We start from the raw sequence: 25,574 nt of genomic DNA, 5'->3' as shown, positions 1-25,574 counted from the left end.
TAACACCCTGTATGAGAGTTTTCCTTGATGCCAGCAAAAAATTTGCAATCTTTATTGTTTTGGGGCGATTTTATTTTTAAATTAAAGATTTTCTTTTGGTAACATCCTGTATATAATCTTCCAGTAATGTCACGCGAAAACAGGGCACAATTTGCTATTTTCCAGTGTTATCTTTTATAATTTTGCAGCCGTTAGCCTAGCGCGGCTATACAGGTCATAAACATGTTTTAAAATGACGTCATATGTCTTGTAACTATTGAACATACAAATTATGAACTTATATTGTATTTAGTTTGTTAATAAAGAAATGTTAAAGGCAATGGCTGTGTCTTATGACTTGTGCACCTCTTCCTTCCTTCATTTCAGGTACAGGTTCCAACTTGTAAAGTATTTCTCAGTGTAGTAGTCGGCTCTGAGTCGTCAACACTTAGAAATATCTCTACAAGTCTTTATAAGGAGTTCTCCCACTCGGGGGATGATCCCCACTATAAAAATTGTTAAGGTATCCTGTTTAATTTGTGTGTTCCTTCTTTCATTTCAGCTACAGGTAAGAACTTGTAAGAATATTTTGAAGTGTCCCCTCTCTTGAGGCGACTTAAAAATTAGAAATATTTTTACAAGTTCTTAAAAGGATGTCCTTATAAGGAGTTCCCTCTCTCTGGGGATGATCCCCCACCATAAAAATTGTTGATATGCCTGATAATTCCGGGGATGAAGCGCAGAGACATCGTAGCTGTAGGATGGGCCGGGAGCAATGGACGAATTGAAGCAGTGATCGACCGTAGACTGTCGACACGACACGTGCCAAACAATTTAAAAATTCCGTCACCCCTATTCTCTCTTCTCTTTTCTTCCTGTACTCTCTTCTGCTTCTCTTCTTACTTCTTCTATACTTTCTTTCCTGCTGCTCTACTTGCTCCTCCACCATCTTCTACTTATTCCTATTGTTGCTTCGTTGTACTTTGCTTTTCAAGTTATTTCTAACATTTGAATCTTTAATTTGTATGGTATGCAACCCACATTTCGTAAATTTCTTATTATTTAATAAAATTGCCTTCTACAACTGAGATTCGATCCATGAACCTCACGCATGCTAGCATATACACATGCCACCTGAGCTACAACGCTCACTTATCAAACACTATTTGTTTCTGGTTTATATGTTTACAACACTATAACTTTATAAAATTATACGCGTATAGCATTACTCATAGTTACACGCCGCTAAAAAAAAATTAAAAATCCGAACCACTGTCTCCTAGGATGGCAGGTCTTATAAATAAGATGATAGAATTTTAAATAAAATATTAGGTATACTTATATTGCAATTCATACAAATTACAAGACTATAAAAATACATTTTTGGGCTGGGTAAACATCACAATGCAAGTGAAAGAAGCCATAATCATACCAATTGGGCTTTTGCTTGATAGAAACTGTTTTCGCACGCCATCGGCAATATAAAATTCTTAATGTCGAAAACATGCGGCATTGACTCGTATTGTCATTACCTCAATGTTTATTATTTTCAATCCAACTCTCAACAGATTCTTTGTTGCGCCGTAGCCAATTAATGTTATTGTTAACAGTTTCCAGAGCCCTTTTTCTTGCTGCTGCACCGGATCCGGCTTCTGGATTTGCCACATAGAACGCCAACAACTAAACATTCGGATTATATATAAAATATTTTTAAATTTAATAAAATGTTTGTTCTTACCTCTTCTTTTTGGGTGTTCGTGGTGAATTTGGCAGTAATGGCAGGGATCATGTTATGCAGATATCTGTCATTCAGTCCGAAACGATCAACTAATACATTCCAATTCTCTCGGAAATAAATCCAAACAATTTGAGTTCCCACTGGATTATTAGACATATATGAAATAGCCGAAGGGTAATCCTGTTTCCGGATGTAAGTGTCATCCTTAGCCAAATCGAGCAATCTATAAATACAAAAAATTAATACATTGTGATCATTAATTATTTTGGTATAATTACCGATGTATTAATGATTCGTCCTTAATGGCAGCCAAACCCGCCAGCAAAGAAAGTTTCTCACCAGCATCCGTTTCATCAGTAAACTTGTTCCACAGTTTTTCCCAATCTTGCTTATTACCGTTCACCATACCTGCGGCAAATATGGCAAATTACAATTAATAGGCAACAACACATTTTAAATGCAGCAGACTCTAATTGTTAATCTTAGTAATTATCGACAGGACGTGTAATTATTTCATTATAATAAATTACCATATTTGTAGACCAAGTCTTTCAAGTCAGGCGATGGTTTCACACCTTCGTAAAGATACTTTTGCAGGCGGCTCCTCGCTTCCTCCAAACAACTTTGTTCCTCCATGGAGCACGCAAGAGCCAGAACTTTCGAACGTACCAGACTAAAATACATCAATTCAATAAACATGCACTAACTGAATTTTTTTCTTCTTAATTTGCCGTACCGTGTTAGGTGATTATCTTCTTCAGTCTCGTTCCAAGAGTAATTGTTGACTGCTGGCATCACTAAGTCAATCACATATTGTTTGTAATCGGTGAAAGACTTCGACGAGAGCAAATAAGTCTTCAATTCTGTGAGCATCGTTTGCGCAACAGCCCAAGGAAGGTACTCCATTTCTTCGCGCATATATTTAGACAAGTTTAGAGGAATGTCGTAGGAAATTTGGCTGGCTTCGGCAATTCGGAAAGTCTCTTCCAGAAGATGAGCGCGATCGGCGATTGACAACTCATTGATGTTTTCAATCAGAGTGTTCCAAACCTCTGGTTCGTAATTTACACGATAGTAACCAACTTGGCGAGAGTTGAATTTGACAAATTTTCCAGTAGCATTAATGTCCACTACATTTCGAACAACGATTAGCATTTACTTTCAATTAATAAAACGTTAACATACCATGAGAATCAGCATGATTAAACCACGCCAACTTCTCCACGGGATCTTCATCAGTGAAGTACGTGACGGGTATGGTCCACTTGTATTTGAACGGAGTAGTTGCGTTATCAACAGCATTGGGATCAGTCAGGAAACGTTTTTGAGTTAGGCGGAAATAACCATCTTCGGTTTTCACAACATTCAAAATTGGGAAGCCCATCTGAACAGTCCATGTATTCAAATACTCGGTCAGATTAAGATTATCGGCGACCAAGTTTTGAAACTCATCAAGAAGATTTTGAGTAACAGCATTGGAAAACGCATACTTCTTTAGATAATTGGTGACACCTTGTTGGAAAGTTTCATTGCTGATGGAGTTCTCCATCATGCGTAGAATTGATGCGCCCTTACTGTAGGATATCGTGTCAAACAGAGAAGTAATCTCATCGGGGGTGGTCGCTTGTTGAACAATCGGGTGGGAAGCCAATGTTGCATCCAGTTTTAGCACATTGTGGAGGTCATCAAGTACAAATTGGTCCAACTATAATTTAATCATTATCAAATCTTAAATGAAAAGTAGTATTTATTACCATTTTCCAATCAGGATGAGCTGCGTCAACACCTTTATATTCAATGTAGGAAGCAAAACCTTCATTTAGCCAGATGTCATTCCACCAATCCATTGTAACTAAAAATAAGAATCCAATTGAAATTACTCGCTCATTAAAGCGTGTAATCTTTTTGTAATCGCTCACCTAAATTTCCAAACCAACTGTGCGCCAATTCGTGCGCGACAACGGTGGCAACACGCCTCTGATTCACAGACGATGAAATGTTCTTGTCGAAGAGGAGCGAGGTTTCCCTGTAGGTGACGATGCCCCAGTGCTCTGTCGCGCCGGACGAGTAATCAGGAATTGCGAGCATGTCTAAACAATCAGTTACACATTTACATTGAATGCCAAGGCACGGCATCGTCAGTTTAATAATTGATATTGCAAAAAAGAGGCAAGGCAAATGCAAAATTGCATTGAAGATTGCAACATTCAGAGTGCAACATAAACATAATCAACATAAACAAAGAATCGATTTGCATGCATTGTGCGCTAAACATTTAGGTAATCTTCACTTGCCTAGCTTGGGCAGCGGGAACGGAATTTGAAAGTAATCCAAGTAGAACTCCATGACCTTTTTGCCGACAAACGCAGCGTACTCGGTCTTCGCCAATTGCGCCGGTGTGGCAAACACACGGTACGGAATGTCTGCGAAGTTCGGCGAGGTGATCACGTCGTTTCGCGACTTAAAGTCACTGACGACCCAACACGCTAGATAGGTGGGCATCTTCACGCTTTCCTCAAAGGACACTCGGATACCATTTTCAACCTCAGTCTCACTCTGAAATAATTACCAAAACATACAAAACTCAATTCAAGGATATTCAATTATTTAGTGTCTTGTGACATACTTTGACGGGCATGTTAGATAGCGCGATGTAATCGGAGTCTTTGGGCTTGATAATGTGAATGCTGAAGTTGGCCTTCAGGTTCGGTTCATCGAAGCATGGAAATGCCTGGCGCGCGTAAGTCGGTTCGAATTTCGTTGTCGCAATCGACCTGCAAAATATTAGCACAGGTTTAATATCTAAATAAGAACAGTTATATCTGGTTACGTTAAAACAAGTTTGTAGATAATTTATTGTCTATTTAAAAAAGAAGTTAATCTTGCGACATTTGTGTCAATTGTCTTGGGTGTCAAGGCAAAACAGCATGCAAAAAATCTTCACAGCAAACGGAAGCTAGCTTTCTACATGTGCAATTGTGATTTAAACTTGATTAAAATGAAACTTATTTAGAATGCTTAGGAGTACGAGTTTTAACACTCGCGTTAAATTATGCAGAAAATAGACACTTTAGAAAATGTTCAACCGCAAAATCGCAACCATAATTATAAGTACATTCATTATAATAATAACAATCGCCATTCGCCTGGCAGATGGTAACGCTTCATTGAATTCGTAACTAAAGTATAAGTTAAATCAAGTTAAAAGATGATAACTGTTGATAATAGAATGCCTTTTTGTTTCCGTTATGTCCTCGAAGTTTTATCGGGACAACCGCAATTGTTATCGCTTAGTAACAATGCATCATAAGTTTGAAGAGTCAATTGGGTCACATTAATATCCAATTAGACACGAATTATGCACCTATTGTAATTCGTGCTTGGATTCCCCGCACATCGACCTACGCAAAAGTTGCGTAGAGGATCGCGACAAACCGCTGATTCTCACATTGTCACATTGCATCATAGCCCGAATGGTTTTAAACCATTTGAAACGCATTAAACAATTCAAATCGTATATATAACTCAAATAAATCGCTCGCAAGTAAAATTTATTCAGTTTGTTGTCAATTTCCGTCATGTTATTTGGCTAATTTCATGCCTACATGAAAACCGACATCTAAATTATTTTTACCTTGAACAATTATTCCCATTACGTAAAAAATTAACATTGTTGGTGAAGCGCAAAATGCGGTTGTTATTATATCCACGGGAAAAAAGTATGTACACTATGTACATGAAAGTAGCATAATTATCACTTAAACGTTGCTGTAAACATTCTTTGCGCATGATTACCTCTTGAGTTTCTTCTCCTTATCAAAGTACGAGCTGCGATAAAAGCCGACGCGATCGCGTAAATTCCCATCGAATTGTACGTGAATTTTGAACACCTCGTCGACGTAGAGATCGCGACCTGGGTAAATGGTGAGCGTCTCATCGATCACGTTCAGTCGAAATTCGTGCACGTCGACACGGCTCTCACCGCCGCCGCCAGCGTGCAATTGATGCATCTGCACCTTGCGAATCTTATTGAACTTGCTGTGCAAGATTACACTAGTTACGTTTTCATCAACAATTCGCACGGTGATATTCACCGAACCGTCGAAATTGGCGAAAACACCATCGTCGTAGTGTGGTCGCATGGTCAAATCATACCGCGACGGTATCACGTTTCGCGGCAAGCGTGTCATGTTCATCTTCTTTGCGTTGATCGCGGCGGAATTGGCTTCATTGTCTCTTACAGCCGCGTCCGGACCAACTTGAAATCGCACATCGTTGTAGTAGAAATGCTTGCCGATGAAAACGAGTGCAGCTATCAAACAGGCGCTCAAAATGAAGAAGAACACACAGCAGGAAATAAGCAAGTGCAGACACTTGCGAGACTTCTTTTTTTCGACCGGCGGTTGCAAATGCAGGCTGCGCCGGCGGCGCGAACGTCCGCTGCCCGACAAAGACATTTCACGAGTGGACAATTAAAATTTAAGCCAATTTAAAGCACTCATCACTGTTAATTAATCGAAAGAATAAAATCTGCTTTTTATATTTTTCACAACACAATGATATATTTTTAAGTGTTTAAACTAACAATAACAATTCGAAGCACGTTTTATTGACTGTGTCACATCACTGGGAACAAACAACACGTAGGTATCGGAATGCTATAAAATTCACGTGCCGCGAATAAAACCGTGAGCGTTCCGTGGAAGAAACGCACGTCGCGACTGTTCGGCCACAACTGACTCGACTCCGCTTGCACTGACTTCGAAGTATGTGTAATTACTTTTACAACTTCTACTTCTACAAATTTAACAAACGCGATTTAAATTGTCATGTTGTGATACTGGTAGCGCATAGTACTAAGACGTATGACTAATTGCAGGAATTGTAGCGACCGAAGTCAGGTTCACGTAAACACGGAATGAAATTGCAGCGACAAGTTATATATCCGTGGACAGTGCAATTCTGTTTAATTCACTCGCAAATTTTTACCTTTTTTGTTAGCATTCCTGCAAGTACAGTCATAAAGCAAACAGCATAAACAAATTTACTGTTAAAAATTGTTTGTTTACTTTTACGAAATTAATCCGCTTTAAGTGTCATTCAGTAGTCTATGATAATTAACACTTTGTTTACCAACCGGGCATAAAATTCGTATCTCGCTGGTATTCGACCCTAATATTCAACAAAAAGAAGTGTTTTCAAACGAGATAATAATATTTTGTTTTCACTTGCATTCAACGCCGTCACACCATTGCAAAACATGCATATTTACGCAGATGCTACCACAATAACCCAATAATAATAGCTATTATAGTTATAGAGTCAAAAGAAAAGCTATATTTTGCTACAATACAACTCTCATCTTCGAACAGTTGTTTGATTGTATTAATTGAGTCTATCCATGCACATCATAAGCAATTTTTGTAACAAAAAGAAAAATATGTGGTTTTTCAAGCGGAAAATTGTCATGTTCAATGGTGCTATTAGTATATTTAGTTGTTTCCTTGTTTACTTCTTGTGCTTTCATGCGGCGTTCGCAAAATTTCACTTTCCTTTAATTCCGTTCGGAGATTTTTAACTAGCGCTCGGCGCTCATTATAAGGTGCATTCGTAATTGTGTTCATTTGTAAGCAAAGATCGACCATCGGCGATCGGCCAAAGTTTCGTTGTTAAAGAGCAACTTCTCACTCTATTTATAGCGCCGATTAGATTAGAAAGTGAAATTCTCGCTATCGAACTGCACGCGTCTTATATAAAACATTGTAACTGTCGTAACTGGTCGTATTAGTGGTCAATTTATGTACGTACGTTTATGTACATAGACCCTATAATACAAATAATAATAATAACGCATATTATTTTATAACGCAGGTATCTTTCGCCATAAAGAAAATAAATAAAAACATAACAATATTATGAATTCTTTGTTTCAATCTAATTTCTTTTCGCCTGAGAATAAAATTTACGTCACTCCCCCACAAAAGTTATGCGCGTTGATTAAATAAGCGCAACTTAAGCATGGCTGAAGCCTGCCACAACCTCCGACGCGTCCGCAAACTGGCAAGTGGCAAACAATTGCATAACTCCTTATTTTATTACGCTCGTTGCCTTACAAATTATTCAAATTTAAATTCAACGTCTTGAACGGCGTGAAGCGAAAAAGAACGCGCTCAGACGCGTGCTAGAAGCGCTCGGTGTGAATAAATAAAGGCGTACTTGAGGCACAATTATATTAGGCACGTTAAGCATGCTCAAAGTGCAAGTAATATCGCCCCAATAAGCACAACTAAACGTATAATCTTAAACCACGAAAAGAAAGAAAGTGTACTCATTGAAGTCACGGGTATTTTACAAACAGGTTAAATTAATAAGATTTTAAAATTTAAAATTCAGACTTACCTCATGTCACCATCCGGCTTTTTGTACTTGCTGGTGTAGAGTCCCACCAATTTTCCCAGCATACTCCCAGAAAACTTGACGGAAATCTCACCGGAGCCTTTTTTGTGCGCTGATTGAATTTTAATCAATTGATGATCTTGATCAATCGTGAATGAAGATTTAGCACCGTTGACTTGGACATCTTCAATGTCTAGCCCATTGGTATGCAACAGCAATTCAGGAACATCTTCCGATGCTTTGATTTTAACACGAACATCACCGCTAAAATTTCCGGTTTTCAAGTTTGACGTCGATAAATGCAGAGTTAAATCGTAGCTGAGTGGTTTGACCGTTTCTGGCAAACGATACAAATCCATGTCTTTACTCATTTCTTTGATTGAAACGTTTGCACTGCAAAAATCTGCGAAAACACAGACAAATAATAGTATAAAGTTATCTTTCCACATCATAGCAAATTGAAACAAATAATTATCTCGTCGATTTCATCTTGATTTATAAGTCGGAAACTAGAAGTTTTTTTGTGTATGATAAGAGATATAATTAAATTTGAAGTATTAAACAAACTTACTTCGATTAACGATAACAGATTCTATTGTTGGTGATGATATGAGAGACGATTTTTTTAAAACACGTGTAAGAATCAATTTCTTCGGTAATACACGTGTGAAGTCTGAAATATTGATAATTTAATATAGGCAACCAACATTACTGTAGTTCTATTTCCAATCCTGCTGACTATCAACGCAATGTTTACAATAATTCTCCTCCATAAGTTTTCAAAACTATTAATTTCACTACATGACTCGACAAGTTAATTTCATAAGTACTCAATTTCGCTTATCATCTACGTGTTAGTTGCTATTTACCTATCACGGATCGCGTTATCAAACACTGCATTGCTGTGTCTCAATCGAGATTTCTCGTTTTCCCAACAATTAACGAAAGAATTTCGTGTCCACGGCCGTGGTTAACGGTATCTATCACACTCGCGGCTACGCTATATTCGATTACTTGAATTTTACTTACTTGCTGATCTATATTTTGATGGAAATCACTTTTAAGGTTATAATTGCGCCGATTCCTGCTATTTCACGTACTGCACTGCCTCCATACGGTCATAGCACATATATAACAAGTGGATTTGGTGCATGGTATCACAATGCGATAGACTTTTAATCATGTGTTTTTCTCAAGTGGCCATTTGAAGGCACAAACACAATAGCGCGTTTTTTAAAAGTTCAATTATTCGCAAAAGCATCAAGCTACCTGGATGATTCTATCAAAAATGAATTCATTATTAAATATCACATGAGGAATATGCTAGCAGGATGTTGCATTACTGTATTACTTTGTATTAATTAGTAATAACTTAATATTAAGGAAAGGAGTTTCAACAGGTTGGCATAATAAAGTTGCTTGCATAAAGTTTAAAATATTTCAACTTATTTTAAAACTGTAAATAAATCTTCATATATATAGAGTACCTGCTAGAACATTTTGAAAAATTGACTATATGTACACAAAAATTACTAGTTAATAAAAATATTTACATATTATTCGCATAATAGTCATGACCATAAATTGAGTATTATTTTATGTGGTTGCAATGTATGTACTTTTCGTTCCGACAGAAGATTTGGGAGCGGGAGTATGACGTGCGTATGAATGCAATGAAGCTCCTTGCAAAACTCCGGCCGCTTACAAAACTAATATATACATTACTGCATACCGTAAGTAAAATTTACAAATATGTTACACGCACACACACGCAGCTTCGCCTAGGCGCCCTAGACGCACGCATTTTACAAAAGTGGACTAACGAGGCGCCGCTCCTCAATTACAAAAGCCCATCGAGTGATATAAAATCGCACATAGATCAAAATCACATTAGTTTCCCATACTCCCAGCGCTCTTCTCGCGACCTCTTTGGACTTGTCCTTGCATGTATTCGTTAATTACGATTAATATTTAACTACGCTTACTCGAAGGAAATCAAAGGCAAATCTCGAATCTACCAGTCTCAGCGAATGCAGTACTCATATTGGACTCGAATTCAGAGGATACCGTTGGTGATGTACTGATAGCCATCGTACAGCTTCGTCGACAAGGAGTGCATGCTATCCTCGACCATGCGCTCCACCTCCAGCTGCATCTGCTCTTCGGTGAGGTTCGTCAGGAAGCGCTTCTTCATTTTCTGCACGGTGGCGGCACCTAGCTTGAAGCATGGCAGCAGCGAACCGGAACGCATAATCTCAACGATCGGAATGATTTTATCCTGGTGCTTTTTGACGGCGATTAATCCTTGCAGCATCAGAATCTTAAAGTATTCGAACATGTCAGAGCCGACTCCGCCCATGACTTCGACAAACTCGGGCGTCAGTTTGAAAGGAGATTTTTCAAAGCCTAGGTTTTTCGGCGAAGTGGAGAGAATGAAGCCGAAGTCGATGTGGATCAGATGACCCGTCGAGCTCAGTAGAATATTTCCGTTGTGTCTGGAATAATAAATGACACTCATAAATTTACAATTCTCAAGTGGATAGGAGGGCAAACTTACCTATCCTTGACCTGCATTAAATACGAGATGAGGCAATATGCGGCACAACTATGGACGAAGTTCCTTTGAGCTGTGAGGAAGGCCTCCGATGTACACGGTCCGTACTCTCGGATAAAATACTCCAACAGCGAAAGTTGTGAGTTCTTTTTGATTTGATGCAAAGACACCGTGTTTAAAATTGGTTCAATTAATCCACTGTCACTTGATAGACATAAAATTCTATAATAAAGATAAAATCTTAGTAAACTCTCTCAATTTAAAGGCAAAAAATCTTACTTGTATGGATGAACCCATAATGAAACACATTCCATTTCCCATATTTTCTGGAACATTTGTAACAGTTGCGAAGCCATCAGCTCCTGCCGTAAATCATCGCCGCACTTTACAATAACGGAAAGCAAAGTCCAGGACGATAAATGCCCGTAAGGTGACGCCTCGCGAACTCGTTTTTCTTTATCCTTCCACAGTTCCTTCAACGCCGCCGCGCTTGGATCCTTCGGATCGTGCGTGAAACTTTTGGTTTTGTCTTGATGTACCCAATCAGATAGTCGTCGACGGATGTCGCCTGCTTCAATGAAGTGCGGATGTTCACGTGAATCACTCGATTCTTGACTGAGCTGCGAAATCGTATCGCGCTCGATCGATTTCGTCTGCGTCTTGCAGTACTGCAGCGAGATTTCGTCGTCCTCTTGGCTCCAATCGGGGTCGTCCTCGCAGCCCATGCCGCACATGCTAAACGCAGACAGCGAAGCTGTATCAGCTCCCAGGTTCTCTTCCGAACGAGTGTGTCGCAAAGAAGATGTCATTATCTTAGTTGGCACTGGGCTGGAGTACAAGTCGTCAGCTTCGAGCGCTTCGACGTATATAATATAAGGCGCCTTTAAGCGAAAACAGAGGTTGTCAAGATTTTTGCGAGTAAATATTTGACGGAAATTCTTTTACCTTATCCTTAGAATTCAACACGGCGCTGACTTGAGGGGGAATGCGCACAATGTGATGCGGCGCGTCGCTGGTAAGCGGCAGCCAGACGCGCGCCGGCAGATTGAGATTAAGCATAGTCAGTTCAGCTCTCAGTCTTGTCGTTTTCGCCTCCTTCGTCGGTATGGAGCTCAGCAGTTTGCCTATCGTAATCAGTGCTTGCATGAACGCCAATTCGGGATCTAATCTAGGTGCCTAGATTAATGCAACAAAGAAAACCAAGTGTTAGTCCTGTCTGCGGCTACAAGGATAAAAGACACACGCAAACCCACACGTGCGGGGAGTGATGAATTACTTACGCCGCAGGTGCATTCAGTCCGTTCTCCCCTGAGATCGTTCACGACGCTCTGACAGCTATCAAAACAGGTGCAGCCGTTGTCGAAAGCTCGGCCGGAGCTTAAATCGCCGATGTACAGCTTGTTGGAACTAGAGCATCGCTTCATTCCGCTAACAAGCGTCGAGGCATCGCTCTGTGAACGTTGGTGCGTCTTCTTTACGGCGGCCAACGCCGGCACAACGAGTTTATCGCAGGTCGGCACCACTGGGCATGTGGACGGTAAGCCCGGTTGGTTTGACGGTGGCTGCGATTTTGACTGTCTAAACTCGTCGGCGAGGATTTTGTCGCGTAATTTTATGCCAAGCGGCTTTTTCTTCGATGGCACAGTGGCTTCCGAGCTGTAGGCGTCCAGCAACCACGCGCATTTCAAGGAAAAATCGACGGACTTTCGACATCTGCAACCGAACCAAATTCGTTAACATCTCATTATACAGTACACACATTTAAAGAAGTGCTTACCTATGGACTAGATATGGATGAATAACCTCGGCTACATCATGCATCTGAATGTACATGCACACCAATTGTGGCAAGTAAAAATCCAGATCGCCGTCGTCAAAGTTAAACATCTTATTTGCGATGTAGCTCTGCACTCCCGGCTCCTTACTGTTGAAGAGATAGTGCATTGCCATGTGAACATTAAAAACGTCGCATTCGAACATCCGTAGCAAGCCGCTTTGTTTGGGCTGCTCGGTGGTGATGGTCATCGGCTCCGCATCAATTTCCTCCTTCGTCAGCTCATCCGGCTCGTCGTAGACGTTCACGATGGTATTCAGAAGAGCACAGTCCTTGTTCAGACTCTCCTGACTCTGATTGTTCGACAGGTATTCGACGCTAGATTCCCGGGTGCCTGCGCTTTCACAGTGGCTATCGCTAGAACCACTGTCGGAACCGCACAGGATGCCCGAGTCATCGCTGCCTAGAGACGCCAGTTCGTCGCGTTGCTTGGCTTTCGCCTTCGACTTTGCCTTCTCGGCGGCGCCTGCCAGCAGTGTGGCGGCAACCGACTCACTATCAGGGCTGGGTGTCACGTCCACTTCGGGAATGCGCTGGAGCGCTGAGTCGAGGCTACGGTTGCGATGATGCAGCGTGCTCGTCGAGACGGGGACCTGCGGGACGGGCGGTAGCGGGATTCCCATCGATCTGCAATCGCAAACACAAATACCATTATCCCACCGCACTCAATGCACATGAACACAAAACCTTGAAGCGCATTAGAAACAGCGCAAACAGAAATTAAAATATAAAGAGAGAAAAAAAACACAGATAAACACAAATGTTAGGTGCTGTGCATCCTGTTTTCACAATTGAAACGCGTCAAATTTTGACATACCGATTAACTTATCTCATGCTTTTACTTTTACTCCAAAGACCTGAATTTTCAACCAGCGGAAACGGAAACTTGAGGAAAAAACCTGTTCACGTCCGATGAAAGGGAACTAAACTACGACGTAGACGCTTATCGTCGAAACGAAAAATGCGATTTTTCAATGCCATGGCGTTTGGCAAATTGCTGTTATCTATGCACGTCGGAGTACCCCATACTTCAATTGCCTCCCAGGTGTACGTTTACAAACACGTGAACCGAATGAAAACTGCGCGAAGCACGTAGCGCCGCATTAACAGGTACTCACATCATAACAGGTACAAATATAATAGATAAAACATTTTCTACGTACATAACTAACAAGTTGAAGAAAAGCAAACCATTGCTAGAAAAGTCACGTTGTAGACTGGTGTTGCCGACATTGCAAAGCAATGAGTCATCGAATTTCAGCAGAAACACGCTTGTTTGTTGAAATAAATTGTATTCCTATTTGCATCTATATTTACTGAATTAGTTGGAAGCAGTAAAGTAGTAGATATCGTCTAGATGCCTAGAAGCAGCATTTCGAGCACACACAATTCCTAGTTTTCCAATATATTCAGCACATTTCATCCGACGTCAGAGCGATAACAACACGGCGCCTTCGCATTCGACTTCAAAGCGTTGTACGTAATTGAAACGTAATTACAGACGCGAGGCGCAATTAATCGCGCGAAACGTTTCAGTTTTGCAACAATTGCGATCGCTGCTAAGCACACAAAACACCGTGGAAACTTTACGAACTTCTCGCGCGCGCTTATCTCGAAAATCTCAACCGGCGCAAACGAAACGCACAATCGCACAAAACGAACAATCAAACGATATAATCGCAATCGTATTGCGACAGCAAACACTAGCGCACGCGCAATAATCAACACCGATAACACTATTAATTCTGTATGCGCCGAACAAAGCCAAATAACATTGAAAAAATAATAAACACAAGTAATTCTTCAATTATTACGTCATTATCACAATCGCACAAGTAATGAATAAAATTGATTTGAAAATAATATACTGCCAAGTTATTAAAATCCCATGACCAAACGAAATGATTGGTAAACGGCTTGCTATCAATGTTTATACCTTGGTAGCCCGTACATGGGTTCACAATGAAACAATTGATAAGTGTATGACTAATGTCGAAATGCAATAAGCAATGAATGAACACTGTCGATCTTATCGCTTGTCCTCACCGAAACAATTAAATTATTCGCACAATCGTCCAATAGCAGAGTTACATATTAATAATTGAACGAATTAATTATGAGAACGTTTCGTAAAATTGATAAGCAATTATTTAGACCCACATAAAAAAGCCAGGTCAAGTTGATTTGATTTCAACAAGTAAAAGTTGTTCGCTTCGCCGGAAACGAAATCCTGAGACTAGACTTGCAGACATTCACAAAAAAAATCAAATAAATTAAAAAGAACGCGAACAGTATATACATACAGGTGCTCTAACAAAGTAAAAAGTGAAATCGTCGTTTCTCTTTTTTAATAAGCACTCGCTCTTGTATGTTATAACATAAAACATGAAGCACACAGTGTGACTCGTAAAACCATATATTTTATTGTTTGACGTTGTTGCTATAATTAAACTTATTCACAAGTAGCAAGTAGTGCACTTACCGAAAGTCGAGGCTGAGATTCCGTTGGTGATTGCTCAATCGGTTGCGCGTGGTGGTGGCAGCAGTGGCCGCCGCCGGCTTGCCGTGGACGGCCGGCACATCTTTGAAGATGCTTAATTTGACGGCGTGATGGTGTCGTTGCACTGGCGGCGCGTCGATGCACGACGACGCCTGCACTTGCAGCTGCGGCATATCCTAGGCGATGATGCTGGTCAAAACTCACGAGGTGGAAGCGAGGAAGCGCACGATTAATGTATTAACATTAACAATGACGTTTGGAACAAGTCGTTGGTAAACACGAATGTTTCATCATTTTCGTTGGGTTACCGATCACTAGTGCAGCACATATACAATTTGTCGTTTGCTTGATCAGACTTGGTGACTGGCTGTTTTTAGCGATTGTTTCACTCCTCTCACGACGTGTGCTTCGTTCCGGCGCCGTGGCGATGTACTTGAACTAGTAATACGTCTGCCGGCTGCCAAACAGCCGAGAAACCGAGAGCGGCGCCCGTTAACTGCTGAGCTGAAACAAACAAAAGATTTCGAATGAAATTAGTTAAACATGTGGCGGTCATAAAACTACATGCAAGTTTTTCCCCACATGTTCACCCACATAAATAGATTTTTTTCTCGAGGATAAAGTAAATTATAACGTTTTGCGCTTGATTTGCATGTGCCCAGTTAAACGTATTACCAAAAATAATAAACCCACTAATCAAACTCGAAATCTAAAATTGTGTCTAACTTTTTATGCAACAATTTAACATAAGTTTTCATAATTAGATGTAAAACTTAGGTAGAAATCTACATCTGAAAGAATTTTATCCATAGCGCAAATAGTTTTCAAGTTATTAATTATTACTCAAACCAGTGAATGGAATGTGTCGCTCATCGCGAATAAAGATGCAATTTTACACGGTAAATATACACAATGGACTGATTTTATGTATCGCCCCAATTTTATTCACTTGTTTTCATTTTAAAAATCCTTTATCGGCATTGCGTTGGTGTCACCCAGTTGAGTCAATCACGAACTAAAATCCGAAATGACTCATAACTCACGTAACAATATGGAAAGAGCAAGTTTTACGAATTTGCAATTTGAACGCCACCATATTTTTGCATCATGCTTCACACACGCTCCTAACTTTGTGAACGTTGTAAACTGTTTCCCACACTCTTGATTTAATTATCGTGTTTGTGCACGCCGAGCAGAAAATAACAATTTTGCAGTGCAACTATCGCCTAACTCAAAATAACTTATTAATTGCATGACAAAAATAGTACCAGGTCATGATAGGCTATCGAATATACGATAATCAAGGCACTTCATAAATATTTTAACCGAATTCACAGTCGCACCTGCGGAAATTAAAACATGCCTAAATATTATAAACGATGTTATCACCTAAGCTCTAAATATTTACATTGTAACAACACTACTTATCGTTGGCAGCATTTATCAACGGACTCAATTCACCCGTTCGAATCCCAATATGTTACCGTTGTTCATTGACTGATTATCGATCATTGCGCGTAAAATCGCGACATGACCTACAAACGTTACACTAACGTATAGGGTGGCGACGACCGGTGTGCAACTAGCCTCCACTGGCCACATTGGAAACAAGGGCAATTTAATTAAGCTGTTGCCGTGGGTGCGGTTTACTTTTCCATTTTCCCACTTACGCTTGCTTCTATCACCATCGTGTATCGGGGTCGCTTCTAATTCGAACTTCTCACCTTCGCGCGCGCACATGCCTGCGCCCTTAATAGTGAAAGCGCGCCTTTTTTTCTGTTCGAAGATTTACGCCGTCGACCTCGTTGCACGTGCACGCGCGTAAAACCACCCCTATTAATTTTGCGCGCCACTTGGAAAACACGCCGGACGGATGGCGCGGGAGAAAGGGAGCCCATTAACAAGCAAAACAAACTATAACTCTAATATCGCGTATTACAAGCCACTCGTAAATGCGGCCAGATAGTACTCTACGTAATTAACACGCAAAACGCGATGGGCGGGCAGCAGGAGAACTCATAACGAACACGAATCGCACACAATGCCTGAAATAATAAAACAGCGCGAGGATGAACCGCCAACGAATTACAAACACATTTCGCATGGCAGGTATAATATACACTCCTTACACTCCTTGCTCTCGTGTGAATTTTGAATGTTTGGTGGTAACTATTCGCGGCGCCCAACTGTTGTGATAGCAATTTTGGTAAATTAACGAAACGAAATTCGTGGCTCGTCGAAACAATGCGCACCCAACGTTTGGGACATCTGCGGCTGTGAGCAAGTGTGGCGTGAATTTCGAATAAGAGACAATTCATACTTTCTAAAATGCAACCTGCGGACCGCATTCAAAAGAGATAATCACATTTTTGTGCTGGGAATGTTAAACATTCACATTTGCGTTTATATATTATTTATCAGAATGAACTTTAACACGAAAGCAAGGCAAATCAAAAGCACCGCCGTACAAATTCAATTTGTGTAGACAAAACAAGATTTTTCCATTTATTTTCTAGCTTTGCAAAATCATATTTGCTCACATCCAGGCTGGAATTTATTATTACGTCCTCTTCACTCTCACATTCCCAGCATCTTCATCACTTGAGAGCATTGTATTCTCAAGTCGTCGCGCAGTGTTTGAACTAAATAGCTACAATACTACAAGGAATATCTTTTCATGAATGCATATGACACCCGAGTACATTTAAACTGTCTTTTTGTCTCGAGGAGCCCTCCAGAAACTCTCAAGACTCCACTTTTGTGTAGAGTGGTGTTGTATAGCATTAAATCTAATTAAAGGCTTTTTGTGGTCCAATGATTTCCACTCTTGCTTTCTTCCTCTGCCTTACAATAGCTGGGTGTTAATTGGCCCCAAGTATAACATGTTTCTATTCACATCGCAGCGTCAAAATAAATAAAACGATTGTGCGCGCGTTTAAAGCACGCGCACACACTGTGTGCATGTATACACAATGAATGCTAGCCTACATTCAGCCTCGCTTTTGTAACTTTTCTAATACGTATGCGCATTCCTCGCATTCCATTCATTCGACTGCGCGCTCAAATTAACAAACAACTAATTGAAGATATATATATATATGCGCGCAGTCGACGGAAAGATGCACCCAGCGACGGGAATTTAATCTGTAAATAATAGACGCGCTCACAGCAATTACAGTCGCGGCAAGCGCCAATGAGATAACAGCTGTATTCGGCTACAAATGTAAGTTTGCTAAGCCGGATGATAAACTAAACTGTGCGTTCTGATAAGTGCATTTATGCTTTCAATTCAATAAGTGCGTGTCATATGAATATGAAGACTGATTAGAGAAGAGATTAGTTTTCATTGATGCCTTGAAGGCGGCAGGAACGCGTCCTGTATGAACGCATCTGAATACAAATAACATGAACGTCTTCAATGCAGGCGCACGCACGTACATCGTGTCTCGACCGGCACGAATAGATTGCTGCAAGTCTTCACTTCCGTTACTTGAAATGTTATTGCCGAAGCCAGGCCAGGCGCGCAGCTTTTGCTTGCATCATAACATTACGTTCTCATGTGTATGTAGATGTATAAATTCCAATGCCTGTTTCATATATGAAAAAAGTGTGGAAATACAAAACTCTTGCATCGACTTACTGTGGGTTTGTTTGTTTTCAGTATCCAATATCACAAGCAAAAGCTCACAAAACTGTTGATACGCAACGAGAAAACGAGTGTATTGCAAATATTGTTCTTTTTTTTCTGTCGTGGTAGCAATCCGATTTGCACTTGTTTGGTTGTTGATTGTTTGACGCGGTTTTTTAAAACTTGTTGGTCCAAAATAGGTTACCACGAATAGGGTGCGGAAGAGGAACGACCGACGCGAAACGAGCCCGTATGGTTGAGTGAAGAGGGGTTCTTCTCTCTGGCTACGCGGCAAACGTGCCGTGCGAATGTTGAGGCGCCATAACTACCAACCTCGCCGCGTGTCGCTGCGTCTGCGGGCTAAGCAGCTACTGGAAGCGAAACGGGCGCGGGCAAGCCTCGCGCGCGCGGCCGGCGTGCAAGCTGCGCGCAACGATCGGCCCCGCGCTGCACGCGAAGGCATCGTCATCGCGCGCGTCACACATGGGTGAGGTGAGCGTTTGCGCAGTGAAGCCCCGCGCGCGCGCTCGCATTCCTCGCCCAAACCCGAAACACCCGAAGAATCTCGAACACTCTGCGTACTCCAAACACGGGTGTTGTATGTGTGTCTCTATGTGTGAATGCAACGCAAAAGTCGCAAAGCAGATGCGTCTGTTCACGTTATCCGCGTGCCGACGGACGGCTGGCGGCAATCATCACACTGCGGTGCTGCGATTGTAGCAGCTGCCACCCGAAAAAAAAAGCGCTTTCGTCAGTCATCACGTAGGGCGTTGCTGCTTTCTTTGATAGACACTGACAGTCGACCCCAACGAGGCGCGGCTAACTACTACACGCCGCGATAAACGCGAGGGTATCAACAGACAAAACGCAGGATGTCGGATGTAGACGAGGCCGTGTCGGAACGCCGCTGAAAGCCGAAAATCGACAAATGTATACGCACCAGCGTAGCGTAGCTTACCACACCAAGACGACATTTCAACGTGGTTTACATCCCCCTCTAAAAAGCCATTCAATTAAATTAACGTGCGCTGGGGTAACGCACGCCTGCGATGTAATGCGATATAACGTGATAACGATGTCAGATTAAATTTATTCATATCGTGTGTAGTTCTGGTTCTGGTCTTACCCCTATAAAAAATAAGTATACCCACAGCACGCGCAACAAGGGAATGATGCCGTGACCTAATTCAATGTAATTGTTTCTTTATGGCGACAATAAAGCCTATTTTCCGTAGCTGTTCTGGCCTATTTTTAACATTTCCTCCAAAAAGCAAGAGAAAAAAGCACAAAGCAACGAACGGCGTAAATCAAAAATAAATATTTGATGTGAAAATTCAGCATTGAAATTCATTGCATTTTCGTTATCGCATCGGGCACATGTCCACACGACGCCGTAGTAAAACGTGACACGGCGGCGCGTCGAGTGAAACTATGCGGGCGATTCAACTCTCAACTCGACTTCTTCGGTCAGTTCACGTTAATTATATCAAAGGTTCATGAAGCGTGCGATGCACCCAGCCTGCCTGCATCCGCGCGTTTCCAGTTTTCGAAGGGGAATGAAAAATAACCACGTTTCGAATGAGCGACGTCCGTGTGAAAATCGTACAAAAATGAATTCTTTAATTTTGCCGCCGGCAAGACGCGTCCTTGCTTACATTACCTACTTATTGCATGCACGTCGTAATATCCACGCACATAGATACACAAAAAACACCACAGCATAGCTAAAATGCAGAGTGTATCCGAAATATACCTGCTGCTACATAATGTCATTTTAATCGCTGCAATTCCGGTGGAAACGCGCAAATAATACACAAGATTAATTCGCGGTAGGCACATTGTTACAAGATTATCGTGTGATTTATACCATCCGTAAGACAAGCGCACAATCAGCTTAACGACGATGTATATGTGCATGATATCGCAGTTTAATTAATTCAATTTTTTCGTAGGCTTAGCGCGCCTTTAAAAAACGGAAACATTCGTTATAGTAGGTAATCATGTAATCATTTGCGCTGTGCGTCGTCGATGGTGGTGGTGCTGAATGTAAATAATTCAATGTGAGATTGAACAAGCGCTTTGTTCCATTTTAACTTTTCTCATGGTTTGTTTGTGCGCGCACGAGACGCCTAAAAGTCGAATAGATTTCGTGCGCATTCTTTAACGCGAACGTTAATTGTATTCATTAAAATCGGGGCGTGTGGCGTCGTGTGCACGTACTCATCTTCAAAGTCATACTGGGAACGTGCTCGAAGGAAAAATTAAATACGACGGCAGTTTAAGAATAAAACTTTCATATATAAATCAAAATAACAGAGTTTTAGAGATTTCACTAATTTTATTAAACACTACAGCATGATTCGGCATACTATGCACCATGTACGAGTATAATAAAAATAGTGAAATCCCTAAAAGCCTGTTTTTTATTAATAAATGAATTATGAAATTTCATCAAGTAAAAACTTCAACAATTCGAATAATAGTTTCTTGGATTTTTATTAAGTTCGCGGAATCACTCACCAAGTAATCATTAATTTTCGTTTTATAAATGAAAATTCATGAAAAATTCTGAAAATTTGATGATTCATTTCCATGTTCAACTGAGTTGTTAATTTTTTAAATTTAAATTTGAATTCCCAACTCACTTGAAAATGCTGAATAAGCGAAACCTAGAAATAAATCTTCAAATTTTCAGACTTGTGTTTATTTTATGAAAGTGGGCTAAATATTTTGAAACATACCCAGTATAAAAAATCAAATAGGAGTGGAAGTTCTTAAAATGTTTAAAGAAGTACACAACAAACGAACGGAAACGCCGAGACACGCCACGTTGATCAACGATCAACAACAAGGCAAATAAAGGTGGAAGAAGATGAATATTTATATAATTCCCAGCCCTTCTTGAAGTCCGACTGAGTCGGACCCTGGTAGAATAAAGAAACGGAAATCCGCGTAATGGCAGTCCCACACTTAAGTAGATATGTACATATCAAATACTTCCAATCTCAATGTATACCTACTTGGAAGTAACTTATAACTTATAAGTCGACCTAAGCCATAAGTATGTTGTAGGTAATATTAAATATTAAGAAATCACTGGAAAGTTCTAATATCAGTTATTCGATTACGTGAATTCTTCGAGTCGTAGAACACTTAATTTCTGCAAACAATCACAGTTATCGCAGCAGACATGCGAAATGGTGATGAAATTAATTGTTTTTGAAAGCTTGGGCAAGTAAACAATCATATCATTCGTATAAGTCGTTGCCCCAGCAGTAGAACAACAGACATTTCAACATATTAGTCGAATAGCACCTTTCGGGGTATATACCGCACCTTGCAATCAAGCTCAGTAATAATTTACAGTATTTTACAACAACATTAATGCAGGTATGAGTATAGACAGACAAACAACGTAAACTCCTATTTGATTTATGTATCGTTGTCGTGTAACAATAATAGCTGCATTAATACCAACATTAATATTAAGTTAAAGCCTTTTATAGGTAAGTTTATCACCGAGAAATAACTTTTATTTATTAAAATTTACAAATCGTATAAAAACACGTGACTCTGCAAGCTGTAAACGCTTTCTTTTTATCGAGAAATAAAATAGGTACTAAAGCATATGGGAATTGAGTTTACCCCTAGCTAATTTAAAATAATTAAAACTACATAAATTCGAACGAAAATATGCTTATTATGTAAGAAATTGCACGTTTACGTAACTAGTTAAGTTATATATAAATGTATATAATATATAAATAGCGCCGTGCTACCATTTACCGTACTATTATTTTGTTTATTGCTATTTTAATACTATTTCGTGCCATTGCTATTACCCCCCTAGATTCACCGTTTTACCCCTGTGAGGGTAATAACCCCCAGGTTAGGAACCACTAAAGGCCATAATCCTTATGCGTTTACTTGTTTATTTGGTTGTTTTTAATATAAAAATGAATCGCAAAATTTGTTGGTAAGCGCATAACTCAACAACGCCTAGTCTAATTTGGCCAATTCTTTTTTTTTAAATGTTCGTTAAAGTCCAAGGATGGTTTTTACGGCGAGAAAATTTTGAATAATTGCCGGGAAAACCTTAAAGACAGCCCTTTTCTATAGGATAAAAGTTGGCATTGAGATTCAATCATAGTTATAATTAAATAGTTGAATCCGAGATGGCGCGCTAAAGTGCATTATTAGCAATTCTTTATATAATCAATTTCTTTAAAATATAATTGCGAATCTTATTGATCGAATTGGCACATACTATGTCTAGAAAAAGGGAATAATATCGAATTAAATTTTTATTAAACACTACCAGGACGAAGTCGCTGGCAAAAGCTAGTTATTTATAATTGACAACTTCTAGTCTAAAACATTGTTACAAATATCTGCAGGGCATTCAATCGAAACAAATCTGACTTTTGCATTTTTCAATGTTTTCAATTTTTTACACGTTTTAGTATTTTTTAACTAAATTTAAAATTCCATTTACAAAATATGCAATTTATCTACAATTTCTATGCATTATTCAAAAATATTTTATGCCATTACAACCTGAAACCGTTTAAATAAATACACAATATCATTCAACGCCACAAATGATCCCAAATAAATCCGATGTCGAATGTTTTCCCAAGCTATGAAAATAAAAACGCAAAAATAGCTCCTAATACCAAACAGTTCGACAACGAAAGAATGCGTCGTCGGTTCTATTATTAAAATAAAAAAGAAAGATAGGGACATATTTATAGACGCGTTAGTGGGTGCAATTTCCCCTCTCGAATTTCTTTCATTATCTGTTTCCAGCCAGCAAAAGGGCAAAAGTTACCATTTTTAGACGCGCCAGTTCCTTCCATCTGCTTTCTGCTTCTAAGTGCATGATGATAAATGTTATGTCGGTGGAAAGGCCAACATAATATCCGTAATGCACGTTCATGAATACGACTGATAAGCTCGCGCTCGCGCTAGTGATTAATTCTTGCGGGGAATTGTAAAATTTTAAGCGCCCACGTAAACCCAACTGAATTCCTATCGGTAATTTACATCCGAAATTTTGTTTTGACAAAAATTCATCGATAGCGCTTGTTATGGTATGAAAAAGCATCCGACGTGTGTTACATTTGCGCCATTGTGTAACAACGTAGGTGGCACGTAACGATAACGTAACATTTATGCTTCTACGGGCACCATTCGTATGCTAATATTCATATTCATACGGGACGTGATTCCCTTGCTCGTCGCTCGTCATCGCGGCATATTTTTACACGATGTTACCGCTTGATATTGTTTATCATGGTGATATTTACGCTTGATTAGCGCATACTGCGTGACAAACCAAGGGTTATTACACCCTTAATTTTGGACCTACCAGCATATCTCTCATATCTCTAATGAAATCTACTTGACTATACCAATATTTTTTTGGATTAAAATTTCGGCTGGGTGTTGTTGAACCTAGCGGGTGATAAATTTCATGTCGCGCCAGTAATACCAGCCACCCCCTCGGTTTTCGGGGCAGTGCCCCACGAAGAAGTCATTTTGTTTTGATCAGAATACGATGACCTTGCTTGCGTGCGGAGCCCAACGGTAGATTTCCATCGCGGCCAAAACATTGCATGAGCTTTCGTTGATTTTATTTTTATTCAAGCGCGTGCATGACTTTACCGCACATTGTTGTTGCCGCTCACAACATTGTCCGGTGTGTCTGGACACGCGAAACTGTCCGGATTCGCTTCTAAACTATTCATTCGATTGAACAATACGCTGACGTAATGGAATTTTGAGGTTATTTCAATGAATGAAGATGGTTGCCATTGGAAACAACAAAAAATTACATCTCATGTAAAAAATGTTTCTTTCATTCAGATAACTTTTAATTATTGATCATTTGAGGTCAGCCTTATTAGCTTGTTAGCTCAAGTATCCGAGAACATGCAAAATGCGAATCCAACGCGTCTAGGAAATTTCAAAGGTCGCGTCCGTCAACTCAATCTACATACATACGAGAATAGTAACGACCAGGGCGTTTCAAACGGTCTAAACATAAACATTACTAAGCGCTAGCAATAAAACTCTGTTTTTTTTTCTACAGGTATAACTAGAATTGTAAGTATTGAAATAGATTCGTCATTCATTATGCTGGTTGCAGAGGCGAATATTTTGAAGGTTTTGGACCACTCACCTTCCACTGCTTCCTAATACGTGTCTCGATGGTTAATCCTTTCCATTCTTTCGATTTGCTTTCGACACTTGCTCGACACTATTGTATTCCTCTTCACAATTGCTTTCGTCTGTTCGCGGTGCGAAAGCAGACGAGTTAGAAAAGCGTCGAATTCCACGGAATTCTATTCGAAATGTGGAACGTGCGCGACGCGATTTGCCAAGCACTCTACTCGTGCATCACTTTTTTACTCAGCGTAGCGTTCCGTCCGCGACCACGGCGCACGCGATTTGCAAAGGCGCAAAGATGAAAGTTTGTTGTTACTAGCGCGCTTACTGCTGTGTTGTAGTATTCATTGCTTACTTATGCTTGTTATTCGGTTGCAATGGTTGCAAGCGCGAACGGTGCTCGATTAAGGCGAATGTTATGATGTTTTCTTGGCGATCATACAACAGTGTACACACCAGAGTGATGGTGCGTGAGTCAGCTGGGTCGTTTGGTTGTTGGACTAGCTGTTATTACTGTCGCCAACAATCGCGAATAATCGAAAACCACGGACGTAAATAAACATGTCCGTCCGCGATAAACAAACCAAAATGACTAATATGAATAACTCTGACATTCACTGCCATTGCTGCATGGCGCTGCTAATCGTATAAAAGTCAGATTAAAGCGACATCTAGTAAATTTATTTAAAAACTGCATTGCAAATAAATTTAATATTACTCAAGAATTAAACAAATACAAAGTATTATTACACATAAAAAAATTTAAAAGAAAAT

The 25,574-nt window shown here is 40.1% G+C and overlaps 2 protein-coding genes and 1 long non-coding RNA gene across 10 annotated transcripts; 1 reads left to right on the top strand and 2 right to left on the bottom strand.

Annotated features, from left to right (window-relative positions):
- Positions 1-1,293: 1,293 nt before the first annotated feature.
- Positions 1,294-9,267, bottom strand: LOC135801432 (glutamyl aminopeptidase-like). 5 transcript variants are annotated; one of them, XM_065314931.1, is made up of 13 exons: positions 9,143-9,233; positions 8,685-8,786; positions 8,117-8,516; positions 4,344-4,491; positions 4,012-4,273; positions 3,637-3,807; positions 3,472-3,569; positions 2,903-3,422; positions 2,454-2,847; positions 2,248-2,390; positions 1,996-2,125; positions 1,718-1,940; positions 1,294-1,659 (listed from the first exon to the last, which is right to left on the bottom strand). In XM_065314931.1, exons 3-13 carry the CDS (start codon positions 8,482-8,484, stop codon positions 1,513-1,515), a joined length of 2,604 nt encoding a protein of 867 aa, XP_065171003.1. In that variant the 5' UTR covers positions 8,485-8,516; positions 8,685-8,786; positions 9,143-9,233; the 3' UTR covers positions 1,294-1,512. The 5 variants fall into 5 exon arrangements, with proteins under 5 accessions (XP_065171003.1, XP_065171000.1, XP_065171002.1 ...); XM_065314928.1 differs by lacking the exon at positions 9,143-9,233 and adding an exon at positions 8,983-9,131; XM_065314930.1 differs by lacking the exon at positions 8,685-8,786 and having other exon boundaries at positions 9,143-9,267.
- Positions 8,971-9,580, top strand: LOC135801434 (uncharacterized). Its single transcript, XR_010550369.1, has 2 exons — positions 8,971-9,089; positions 9,179-9,580. It is a non-coding gene; the product is annotated as an uncharacterized lncRNA (long non-coding RNA).
- fwd (phosphatidylinositol 4-kinase beta fwd) lies at positions 9,538-25,388 on the bottom strand. Of its 4 annotated transcripts, none has more exons than XM_065314933.1 (8): positions 24,814-25,388; positions 14,984-15,505; positions 12,445-13,128; positions 11,948-12,380; positions 11,613-11,843; positions 10,947-11,548; positions 10,671-10,889; positions 9,538-10,608 (listed from the first exon to the last, which is right to left on the bottom strand). In XM_065314933.1, the coding sequence occupies exons 2-8, from the start codon at positions 15,172-15,174 to the stop codon at positions 10,170-10,172; spliced, it is 2,799 nt and encodes a 932-aa protein (XP_065171005.1). In that variant the 5' UTR covers positions 15,175-15,505; positions 24,814-25,388; the 3' UTR covers positions 9,538-10,169. The 4 variants fall into 4 exon arrangements, with proteins under 4 accessions (XP_065171005.1, XP_065171004.1, XP_065171007.1 ...); XM_065314932.1 differs by lacking the exon at positions 24,814-25,388 and adding an exon at positions 18,642-19,007; XM_065314935.1 differs by lacking the exons at positions 14,984-15,505; positions 24,814-25,388 and adding an exon at positions 13,665-13,874.
- Positions 25,389-25,574: the final 186 nt, after the last annotated feature.

This window comes from Atheta coriaria, unplaced genomic scaffold (genome assembly GCF_025399875.1).
Source record: "Atheta coriaria isolate IRGN ID8LTWV9N9 unplaced genomic scaffold, Caltech_Dcor_3.1 hic_scaffold_10_pilon, whole genome shotgun sequence".
Lineage (NCBI taxonomy): Eukaryota > Metazoa > Arthropoda > Insecta > Coleoptera > Staphylinidae > Dalotia > Dalotia coriaria.
Note: the sequence above shows the minus strand (reverse complement) of the source record. Positions and strands in the feature narration are given on the sequence as shown.

What these genes read in the sequence shown, in the direction of transcription:
- LOC135801432 (XM_065314927.1), bottom strand. Translation starts at nt 6,174, where the DNA reads ATGTCTTTGTCGGGCAGCGGACGTTCGCGCCGCCGGCGCAGCCTGCAT. An exon ending in TAATCATGCTGATTCTCATG is followed by an intron (nt 2,848 to 2,902) that starts GTATGTTAACGT and finishes TTCGAAATGTAG; the next exon opens with TGGACATTAATGCTACTGGA. An exon ending in GACGAATCATTAATACATCG is followed by an intron (nt 1,941 to 1,995) that starts GTAATTATACCA and finishes TTGTATTTATAG; the next exon opens with ATTGCTCGATTTGGCTAAGG.
- fwd (XM_065314933.1), bottom strand. Translation starts at nt 15,174, where the DNA reads ATGCCGCAGCTGCAAGTGCAGGCGTCGTCGTGCATCGACGCGCCGCCA. An exon ending in GGACTGAATGCACCTGCGGC is followed by an intron (nt 11,844 to 11,947) that starts GTAAGTAATTCA and finishes GCATTAATCTAG; the next exon opens with GCACCTAGATTAGATCCCGA. An exon ending in TTATGGGTTCATCCATACAA is followed by an intron (nt 10,890 to 10,946) that starts GTAAGATTTTTT and finishes TCTTTATTATAG; the next exon opens with AATTTTATGTCTATCAAGTG.